General features: G+C 39.3%; 1 protein-coding gene across 1 annotated transcript in view; it reads left to right on the top strand.

Moving 5' to 3' along the window:
* The window catches only part of kcnh2b (potassium voltage-gated channel, subfamily H (eag-related), member 2b), a 235,656-nt gene that overhangs the window by 204,276 nt on the left and 19,295 nt on the right, over window positions 1-12,085 (top strand). The window contains exon 12 of the mRNA XM_017433948.3: window positions 4,222-4,362. Within this exon, the coding sequence (XP_017289437.1) occupies window positions 4,222-4,362 (141 nt within the window). The remainder of the gene's footprint in view (window positions 1-4,221; window positions 4,363-12,085) is intronic.

The raw sequence follows: 12,085 nt of genomic DNA, 5'->3' as shown, positions 1-12,085 counted from the left end.
AGAAAGATAAAATTTATATGCGTGTGTGGCATTTTAGTAGTGTGTATACACAATTTGAATATTTTTTGAGGGTGCGTGAATATTTTTTGAGTTTGCGTGAGTCTTTTGTAGTGTGTGAGAGACAAAACGTACATTTTGTCCTAAACGGCCCCTCATACATAACTGTGTCGTAAAATTTGCTGAATGATTAGTGAAGTCATTTAAATTTGAAACCCCTCAGGAATCTGCACAATATACTTATTATATTATAATAATATATTAGGTTAGGTGGCAGTATATTATATATAATATACTGCCACCTAACAAACAGACCTCAAATTGTAAATACTAATGTAAACAACAATCAACAATACAGACCAACCTTCTATCTAAACATAGACACCATCTGCAGGATACTGTAACCTTGGCAAAACACGATGTAATAGCATCAGTAAAGTTCATAAACTGCTTGGTCTTCTTGTGATTCAAAGTTTACCTGCATTTAATACAGCAATATCTTGTCAAGTAATTTATTTTCCTTTACATTGTACTCACCCAATTCCAAAAGAGTTGAAACACGGTGTAAAATTTAAATAAAAACAGAATGCAATGATATGCAAATCTCAGAAATCCATACTTTATTTTTATTGTTTTCACAGTGAAACAATAAACATATCAAATGTTTAAAAAAATAATACATTTTTGGAGGGAGAATAGGGTAATTTTGAGTTTTATAGAAGCAACATGTCTGAAAAAAGTGGTGTCTGTGGTTTCCAAAAGAAATTTCAGAATTCAATTTGTCTGAGCACAAAACAGTTTTCCACTTTGCCTTTTTAAATGACCTTTGACCCTGGGTGTCATGGATTTTAGTATGTTTGAGTTTAGTTTTGACTTTGGTTCTTGGTGCTTTGTTTCTGTTTTCAGGGGTTATGTTTTCATCTTATGTTTGAGTTTATTGTTTCTTTCATTTTATTTAGTCGTCTTTATGTTTAGTTTGGTCTTAGTTCTGTTTTTGCTCCTTGTGTTGTTGTTCTCCTGTCATCATTCACTTCTCTGTTTATCACTTGTTTACCTGCCACACCCATCTACACCTGTCCCAAGTTTTGTAATCACTCACCTGTGCTCACTTCTCCTGATTTCCCTCGTCTTTAAAACCTGGTCATCTCCTCCACTTCCACGCTGGTTCATTCATTCTGGTATGCAGTTCTTGTCCTTGTGGTCTTTTTCCTTGCCATGGTCTAGTGCAGGGGTCAGCAACCCAAAATGTTGAAAGAGCCATATTGGACCAAAAAACAAAAAACAAATATGTCTGGAGCCGCAAAAAATTAAAAGCTTTATGGAAGCCTTATAATGAAGGCAACACATGCTGTATGTATCTATATTAGCTATATTAGCCTATCTGATAGGCTAATATAGCTAATATAGCTAATATAGCTGCTTCAGAGCAGGGCCAGCAGGGCAGCCCTGCTTCGTGGGCGGTGCTAGCTTAGCTCCTGTTCACTCATTGGTCGTGGGTGTGGCCAGATGCAAGCATAAAGAGCAATGGTAGGAATATAAACAACAGCGTTAGCTTACCCTGCTACGTTTCTGCCGTCTGTCCCCCAGCTGAAGGCGCTGTAAAGCCTGAAATCTCCGGCAGATAACAGCTGTCCTACTCCGTGCAACAATCGCAGCATCCAGAGCATTTCTTCCACTGCACCTCTCTTCCTGAAGTCTCAGGAGAATCCCCATAAGTTTAAAAAAACAGCAACAACACAGGGCCAACGTTGTCCATAGCGCGTTTGTTGTTTACACAACTTGCGCTAAGTTTTGGTAGCGCCCCCCACCCCACGCCGCGGCCCCGCCCCCCACAACACGAGGAGGCGTTCCTCTGCTGCCGAGCAAACTGGCCGGAGTGAACAGGATGCATTCTTTATAGAGCGGAGTAGAGCGGAGTAGAGCCGGACTTCTGAACTAGGGGCCGTGTAAAAAAGGGCATATATTAAAACAAAAAATATATTTCTCTCCCCCATCTTTTTCCATTTTCAAACATTTTTGAAAAAGCTCCAGGGAGCCGCATGCAGCTCTAGAGCCGCGGGTTGCCGACCCCCGGTCTAGCTCCATGTTTTTGTTAGTTTTTGCTGCCATGTCAGCCTTTTGTTTTCTTGCTTTTGTTTATTAATAAATCAGTTTTTTTTTTTATTTAAGATGAGTCTGTGTATTGGGTTAACCAGGCTCAAATCTGACACTGGGAAGACAATGGTGGCTTATTTGCATGAGAGCTTTAAGCAGCAATTGTGGAAGTGCTGCTGAGTCCATGCAGTGATGCCCAGAACAGAATGAGACCCATTCACAGTGCAGTGCCGCCTGAGGGTCCAAAGATCATGGGAATCCAATATTAACTTTTGGCCTTGTGCTTTGCATATATAGATTTCTCCATATTCCTCTCCTGAATCCAAGGTTTGACAATTGATGAGTGCCTCCAACACCCTAGAGTAGAGCTTTTAAAGGTGTCTGAGCAGCATGATCCCTCATCAGTGGTACACAACCTTTTAGTTATCTTTTTTTTGAAAACAGAGACCATCAAACCTGGTCTTCCACCCAGACATTTCAGTCCTTAATGCAGCATTGAAGAGATGTGGCAACTACAATGCCCCAGCTCCACAATGTCGAGAACTTTCAGCATCTTAATGTAAATGTCATTCTCTTGGTACACTTTGCTGCAGTTTCAGGTCAGCAGTTCCCAGCACAAACCAAGCAAAGCCTGGGATGTCAACCACATCTGTCCAGCCTCTTCTTTTATGAGGTGGAGAGTTTGCTAGAACTTTTCTAAAGGTTAATGAAAAGGTTTTTTCATGCCTTTGCTGAATTTCTCCACATCTGGGACAGCATCAAACAATGCCGATGTCCACCAACAGGTCTTCCAGTTGCAGCTGTGACAGGCACAGATGCTCCTTGAAGCTACATCTGCAGAAAAAAGGCAGATGATACTCTGTCTCCTACATCCCTCAGGATGCATGAAAATTTCCCAGTTTATCTTCACAACTTCTTTAGATTTATTAGGTCTGACTAGCAGTCTTCCCCACCAGCAGATATAACTCATCATTAGGTGGTGATCAGTTGATACCCGTGGCTCTCTGTTTACTCAAAATGAATTCAAAAAAGTTAAAAAACAAAAACAACAACATCACATCTCAGCTTTAAAAGCTCAACTCCACACTCTCTATTTCTGAATTGAGAAAGCTCCTCGGATGAGAAGCGAAACGTCTTCAACTACAGAATAGAAGTCCAGTTGTTTCTGTTTTATAACCTGTTTTAAATTTACCATGGCCTGGATGACTGAGAATCTCCACCAGCATTTTACAGAAAATGTTAAGACATAACATCACAGGTCTGATGACTGATGAGTTAAATGTGTTGTCATTTCAGTGGTATTGTGATGACACTTTTTTCATCATGCAAATTAATATTCCAATATTATCGTGGATAGTATGATATGACAGAGTCCTACTCAGCAATCTCTGAAAACCTGTCTTTAAATTAAAAGAACACTCTAGACTTGTACCAACCTTGGCAAAAAATATGGAATTGGGGCGGCTGTGGCTCAATGATTAAAGCAGTAGTCCTCCCATGAGATACTTGGAAGTTCAATTATGCCTGCATGCCACATGTTGAAGTGTCCCTGGGCAAGACACTAAAACCCTTATAGAAAAAACATCCTCCAAGAGTGGTGATTCAAGTGATTCAATGAGTTTTACCAGGGGTTGTATTCTGTTGAAGCAATTTTTGCAAATCTTAACCACTCACTAAATAAAATGCTTTCAAACCTGAAACTGTAAAAGTTGTGTATGTATGTATGTATGTATGTGTATGTGTATATGTATATATATATATATATATATATATATATATATATACACACACACACAAATACAGTATATTGTTTTAAATTGTTAGTCACTGAAATATTTGTTTTGTTTTTTCATACTATGTCCTGTTAAATTGGTTGCACTAGAGCAGTGATTCCCAACCCTGGTCCTCGAGGAACACTATCCTGCAGGTTTTAGTTGTTTACCTACTTTGACACACCTGATTTGAATGACTGAGTGATTATCAGGCTTCTGCAGAACTGGAAGACCTGCTGAAGAGCAGGGGAACAATGAGAACATGCAGGATAGTGTTCCTCAAGGACTAGGGTTGGGAACCACTGCACTAGAGAACGTTTTTTATGTTTTTAATTGGTTTCTGTATCTTCCAATCCAGGTTCAGGGCCTTCAATCAAAGACAAGTACGTTACAGCTCTGTACTTCACATTTAGCAGTCTGACAAGTGTGGGATTTGGAAACGTTTCACCTAACACCAATTCTGAGAAGATCTTCTCCATTTGTGTAATGCTCATTGGGTGTAAGTATGGATGGATGGAAAAGAAATGTCTTAGATATGCTAAGATATGACCAAGAAATGTTTGAAATCAAGAATAACTTTGTACACATAACCGTATGTGGAAGATCCTAGACTTACCATTGTGGAAAAGGAGCTATACAGCAAACTGTTCAGAAGACAGCCAGCTGAAAAAGAGATGACATTGAGATTGTAGGTAGCAAGGAGACAGAAATGAGGCAGAAAGGACAGTATCTGGGGACAGCTTAAAGCTTACTCACAAAGATCAGTCAATTATCATTGCTTTTTCTTGCCAGTGTTTATCATATTCAAACAAAATTAAAGAGCTCTTCTGCATCACCTACTGTTCTTGAGCTCTGGCAGAGTTCTGAGTACAAGAATTAAATGATGATTGAAGTGGTGAGGGAATTTCAGAGACTTCACTTCCTCAGCCTCTATCTGAACTTAAACATTTACATCAGTTAGAAAAATAGCATTTTCTGTGAAAACTCAGCATGGATGTTGAATAATTGATGATATTGGTTGAAGAAGCTGAATCATAATTGTCAAAATAAAACAAGAACAGAACTGAAATTTGCAAAAGAGTAGCTGAAGTTAAAATGAACATAACAGTTTGTACAAGCTAAATGAGCAAAATAGCTAAAATTGAAATTAGCTAAAAAGTTACTGAGAACTAAAATTTGTACAACAGTATCTAAAAGCCAAAATTAGCTGAAGAAATATATTTAAAGCTAAAATTAAAAGTTCCCGATAATTTCAATAAAACCAAAACTGTTAAATAAAGTTGAAACTTCTCCGAAAGAACAAAAGTTACAAAAACCAAATGTCATAGCACCCATCTCCAGAATGAGTTTAATGTGTTGATACATGAATATATGTCAAAGTAGTTAGACCAACACAAAGACAGATAACCAATCAAATCAATTCAGAATTCAGTAAAAATGGCTGTGTATTCTCAGCGACTCCCAGTACTCTGAAGCCCCACAAGTCTAAGGTCCAATCCGGTTAACATATTTGCAAAGGAAAAATGGTTTAAAATTTACCATCCTCTAAAAGTGGTTTGTATATAGTTTTTTTTTTTTCTGTTGTTGTTGTTGTTGTTTTACACATGTGGTACAATTATTCTAAATATAAACATTATTTACTTTTTTTTGTTTCATGCAAATAAAAGCATAAATAACATTATAGTAGTCATGTAAGTATTTTAGTTTATTTCTTTGTATTGCTGTTGTGTGCACATTAAATGGAAACCTTTGTGTCACTGTGGGTGTATATAATGTTACAAATAGCAGCTGCACTCCCCTCTTCACTGACTTGGCTAGAATGTCAGATGGGGCAAGTTCAGGAAGAAAATTTTATTTAATTCATGTCTATTTTGTCTTATTTTCCTGGCTAGTGTGTGTTGTGGTGAGTGTAAATGAAATATAGTGATGACCAGTAAAACTCACACTTTATTGCAAACAGGCTCTCTTAAAACTCTTTCAGTCATCTCTTTCTCTGCAGTCCTCATGCATGCTCCTCTGCCACATCCTGTCACAGCAGCGCCATCCGGTGACAAGAAGTAACAGAACATACATAAATGCATTTTGTGCAAAACTCAAAACACTTCTCCCGTTACCCAAACAAATGTTCTCATTGACATGAAGCAAAAATTGTATTTTTTCAGAAAAAACAAATAGTATTCCTGTATTACAGAATAAAGTATTTGCAATTTATCTTTGACCTTTCAGTTGGCAGAAGTGTTTTTAAATGCAAACAAGGTCTTCGTTATATAACACAAAACACTATCATAAACTAACGTATTTCATCATACAGTCTTTTGTCCAAGTTGGAGCATGTCTTTCTTTTTGCAGAACAGTTTGTTTTGGGCTGAGGGGTTTCTCTGCTGTATCAGTGTTTGGTGTTTTATTTAGGCAAAGTGACAGTTAATCTGCACTCCATGTTTTCCAATTACTGAGGACAAATGAACTCAGTCCAGTTTGCTGTTGTACTGACAAAGGATTCCTTTACTCACATGAAAAGACTTTTTCACTCTGAATGTAGCTCTAACAATGACTTTTGTGGGTTTAGCTCCTCGTTTCTTGTTTGTGTATTGTACATTTTTGGCTTGTTGTAGAACCACTTTTTGTCTAACATGGTCATACTGCCCATTGTCCTTCGGTGGAGGCAAGATGTCAGGTTTTGTCCTCCGTGGTCTTCCTGTGAGAAGCTGGATTCACCAGTTGTCACATGAGATGAAGCTGTGAAGCACTTCAGTAACTGCAGGCTTCCAGGGTTGTTGTGTAGTTTGTGCTGCTTGAATGAAGTCTTTTAGCACTCTAATAAAGTGTTACACACATCCATTTGTCTGAGGATGGTATACACTTGTTTTGATGGAATTAATGCCATGGTCACACATGAAATCAGCAAAAGCAGAAGATGTAAACTGTGGTCCATTATTGTGATGGTGCAGGGGTGGCACCTTCACATGCAAAAACAGATGTTAGGAGTGCCATGACAGTGTTTATTGTGGCATTAGGAGTAAATGCTACATTTACCAAAATCAGCAAATATGATGGCAAAGCTGCAGTTGTAAATTCCATGTTCAAATGGACCCACAATGACAACTGTGACAAACTTCCAGGAGTGAACGCTGGCGCATCTGGCTGCTGCTGCTCTCGGAGAAAAACTATTTTGTCCTTACGTTTGCAATGTGACATCACTAATTAACGCTTTTCGCCCAGTCTCCTGTGCAATAGTGAGTTAATGTTGGGGTTCAGTCAATTCCACTCTTTAATTATTACCGTATTTTCTGGACTATAAGGCACCATATTAAGAAGTCGTAATGTTTTAGTACGACTTTGGTAAATTACAAAGCCGCACCACTTGTAGCATTAAGGCTCAGTTATAGTCATGCCTTGTAGCATCGCATAGCGCTCCGGGCATGGCGCTCAGACCTGAGCGAGGGTTGGAACCATTTATACTTGACACTTATGTTGGTGCAGTATTTTCCAAAAAGACAGGGGCCTGTTTTGTTTCAGTAAATGCACCTTATATATAAAAAAAAGTTTGAAAATGGATGGATTCATTGACAGTGTGTCTTATAATCCAGTGCCCCCTATAGTGCGGAAAACATCTGATTCCTTCAGTTTCTTGGACTGTCAGCTCACTTGACGCTGCAGGCATCCAGCTGTCAGTTCTTCATCTTTGGATCTTCTGGGTGAGCCAAGGAGCAGTCATGTGGATCAACAGGCTTGCCATGTAGCTCACACTCTTCTGGATCATCATATTCTTCATACTCCAACCAGTGACATCAACTCTGCAGTACACATCAGCAGAACTACTCCCACTACGAGTCTTCACTGCTATACTTCCACTGTCACTCTTGCTTTATCATTCCATTTTACAACCACTGAAGTAGATATATTCATTGCGGGTCCTGGCGAAACTTCTTTTATGATGACAGCAAGTCAATGTGGTCCTTCTGGTCTTCTCATCCACGCTTGGCTGTATCATCTGGACAAACCACAGATCATAACATCCTAGCTCATCTGGCTAGGTCAGCTAGTGCACAGCCATCCACCACTTGTCTCTTATTTAGACTATTTAACATTCGATTACTCTCCAACAAGGGGCTGTTGTTGAATGATCTAATCAGTGAGCACAAGTTCGACTTTTTCTGTTTAACTGAAATTTGGCAACAACCTAATGATTTTGCTCTGCTTAATGAAACTACCCCACCTGGGTTTGTTTATACCTGCCAATGCCGCGCAACAGGTCGGGGCGGAGGTCTCGCGATACTTTACAATAAACAATAAAAAGTTCAACATATCTCCAGTGACTGTACCCAGGTTTAGTTCCTTTGAAGGTGTTGCATTACAGATAAATAAATCAGTTCCCACTATTTTAGCTGTGATTCATTATCCACCTCAGAACAATAAATTTTTTAAATTTTTTTTTTTACATTTTTGTCCTTTATTTGTTCCAAATCTCCTAATATGATTTTATTGTCAGTAACCGTGGAGAAGGAGGTGAACCCAGAATGCAGACTCATCTAAGGCTGTCGTGGCAGCAAAACACTAAAGATTTAGCGTGGCATAACATGGAGCAAACAAGACTACAGGGAACCAAGAGCAATGATCCAGCGGAGTGTGGAGGAGATGACCAGGTTTTTAAACAGAGGAGCTGATTGGAAAGTGGGCACAGGTGAAGCAATTAGCAAGACTAGAGGCAGGTGTAGATGGGCGTGGCAGGAAGGCAAAAGAGTGACCCGTAAAATATTGCATCAACTTCAAGATTCTCCTCCTCACTTTCAACGCTCTCCATAACTTGGCACCCCTTTACCTTACTGATCTTTGTTATTACACACCTGCCCAAAGACTTCATTCCTCCTTTTCCATTTCTCTTGTTCTACATCCTGCTCGCATGACGACCGTGGGGTCCAGAGCCTTCTCCCGCACAGCCCCTTGTCTCTGGAACTCTCCTCCACAGCACTTTTGTAATTCTGATTCTGTCCTTATTTAAATCTAACCCTAAAACTCACTTTTTTAAAACTTGCTTATTCTGTTTATTGCCATTATATACTCTACCATTAATTGTGTTTGATTTTATTGATATTTGCCTTTTATTGTTTTATACTGTTCTTTCTGTGTTCTGTATTTTTGTTCGGCGACCTTGAGTGATTTGAAAGGCGCCTTCAAATTAAATGTATTATTATTATTCACAACAATGTGTTGAAATGGACCCTATGGGAACACTTGACAGGTTGTAATGGTGCCGGTGAAGCACTGGCAATTGTATCACATGCCTGACAGATAGTGTCTTTTGAGGGTTTCAGGAGGATTAAAGCATTGTAGAACAGCTTCGAAGTGTTCATCATGATGTTCATACACTAATAAATTATCTAAATAGTTCTGTACTCCTGACAAATCTTTCAGAATTGTTTGCATCATTTTTGGCAGGCAGATGGTGCTGAAGCAAGTCTACAAGGAACTTGTGTGAATTGAAAAAGTTAATTATTGATATGACTGTGACTATCAGAATGTAGAGGCAGGTGGTAGTACGCTGAGCTTAAATCAGGCTGATGTTTACCGTAAGACATATTGTGCTACTTCCTATTTTGCCTGCTGGTAGCTGGAGAAATGCATTTTCTCAAGAAATCTTTTGATTTACTGGATTTGTCTAATTTTTACACAGTTCTATGTTCTAGTATACAAATAATCTTTATACCATTGTTTTCTACTATTGCATTGTGCTTGAGAAACCTTTTTTTCACACTTCTTGGTTTTTATCAGTATATTTGGGATCTGCTAGCTCTAGCTAGCATTTTCTAAACATGGCTTCTGGTTTTCTCCCGACTTTTTCTGTTCTTACTTGCTCTTTAGCAGTAATGGTATGTATAATAAATGTAGTCTTATGGTAGCTTTGGAGGAGAGGCTGTCTGAATTGGAAGCTCGGGTCCACGCTGGTGAAAACCATTAGTAAGCCAGGTCCCCTTAGACAGCGCAGAGCCACTGAGCGTAGCGGTCCTCCAGCAGAGCCCAAGCAGGCCAGCTTTGTGACATTCAGAGTAAGCATAGTGCTATGGCTAAGCCTCCAGTTCACCTCCAACTTATCCAGGTTTCAAACCAATTTTCCTCACACCTGCTGGAACCCTGGTAATTGTCAGCTCCATAATTTAAAACATGGCTCTAGGGACTCCAGCAACTGTAATCAAATGCATTTTGGGGGCCAACATGGGCAACATCAAATTGTACCTGAAGCTGCTGATTAAGGCTAAGGTTAAATATGTTAAGACTGTTATTCACTTCAGCAGTAATGACACTTGGTTACCCGAATTGGAGCTCAGAACTTTGCAAAAACAATGTCGGACTCCATAGTTTTTTTCTGGCCCCCTCCTCAACCTGACCAGTGATGACATGTTTAGCCACATCTTGTCATTCAACTGCTGGCTGTCCTGGTGGTATACTGAAAACAACGTGGGCTACATAGGTAATTGGAGGTCTTTTTGCTGAAAACCTGGTCTGATGTGAAGAGATGGCATTCATCCCACTTTGTATGGAGCCATTATTCTTTACAGGAATTTGACCAATTTCCTTAGTCACCCAAATTACTGACAACCAGGGTCCGGTCCAGGAAGCAGAGTTGTAGTCTTACACGCCTCTCTGATGCTTCACCTCTGTTACCCACCAAAGTTCCCATTGAAAAAATGCCAGCTTGACCACAGCCCAAATTAAATAAACTGAAAAACAATTTCTTGAAACATAAATCATAAAGATCTTATATAAATAAACACACACCAGAACAAAAAATAAAATCATTAATTATTGTGGATTATTAAAAACATAAGATCAATTTCCTCTAAGTCTGTTAATGATTTAAAAACTGATCATCATATTAATTTATTTTGTCTTACTTAAACCTAGCAACAACAGGAGGAGGTTTTTTATATAAATAAATGAATCCACTCCACTAATTGTCTTAATTTTCATGTTCCTAGAATAATAGGTCAAGTGGAGGAATAGCTGCTATTTTTCAGTCAAGATTACTGATTACTGGATGGCATTAATTTGGCCTCCAGTTCTAATGTAAGAAATCTTGGTGTTATTTTTGATCAGGATACGTCTTTTAACCCCATACAGTAAAAATATTACGAGGACCGCTTACCCCCTCCCCCCTAATGTCACTAAAATTAGAAACATTTTCTCTTATCAGTCTTTTCCAACTTGTGGAACCAAGTTCCAGTTTTTGTATGTGACACTCACACCCTGTCTTTTGTTAAGACTAGGCTTAAGACTTTCTGTTTTAATAAATCTTTTAGTAACGGTTGGCTTGGTTCTCCTGAACTATCCTTTATTATGCTGCTATAGGCTTAGACTGCTGGAGGACAACTTGACCACATTTTCTCACTCTCTCTTCCAATAGAAACTACACTTGGACCAATCATTGTGTGTTTGTCTGTCTTTTTCCTGTCATCTCAAACCCAGCTGGTCAAAGCAGATGGCCATCCATCCTGAGGCTAGTTCTGCTGGAGATTTTTTCTGGTAAAAGGGAGTTTTTAATTTCCACTGTTGCCAATGTGCTGCTCAGGATGGGAGACTGCAACGAAGTAAGGATTCAACGCAATACACGGACTTCTTTAGATAGATAACTTATTAATTGGCTTTTTTGATGAAAGTGAATGTTTTTGCACAGTGCCCTGAAACTCAGAGAGTTTTGTTGTGACTTGGTGCTGTATAAGCAAACTGAATTAAATTGATTTGAAAATCAGTCAGGCTAAAACATGTGGCACCAGCCAGTTTTGTGAACAGGTCCTCTATATGAATCAGAGGGTGACAGTCCATTATTACACTTTAATTAGGTTCACAAAGATCAACACAAAGCCTCAATTCTTCTTTGTGTCAGGATTTGGGGTTATGTTTTCATGTTTTTGGTTCATGTTTCCATTTGGGTTTATTGTTTCTTTTATTTAGTCAATTGGTTGTCTTTTTGTTTTGTTTTTTGTACTTGTGTCTTTGTATCCATCCATCCATCCATCCATCCATCCATCCATCCATCCATCCATCCATCCATCCATCCATCCTCTTCCTCTTATCCGGGCTCGGGTCGCGGGGGTAGCAGCCTAAGCAGGGAGACCCAGACTTCCCTCTCCCCAGCCACTTGGGCCAGCTCCTCCGGGGGAATCCCAAGGCGTTCCCAGGCCAGCTGAGAAACATAGTCCCTCCAGCGTGTCCTGGGTCTTCCTCTG

The sequence above is a fragment of the Kryptolebias marmoratus genome, linkage group LG21, assembly GCF_001649575.2.
Source record: "Kryptolebias marmoratus isolate JLee-2015 linkage group LG21, ASM164957v2, whole genome shotgun sequence".
In the NCBI taxonomy this organism is placed as follows: Eukaryota; Metazoa; Chordata; class Actinopteri; order Cyprinodontiformes; family Rivulidae; genus Kryptolebias; species Kryptolebias marmoratus.
The sequence above is the reverse complement of the archived record's forward strand: the minus strand, read 5'-3'. Positions and strand labels throughout refer to the sequence as shown.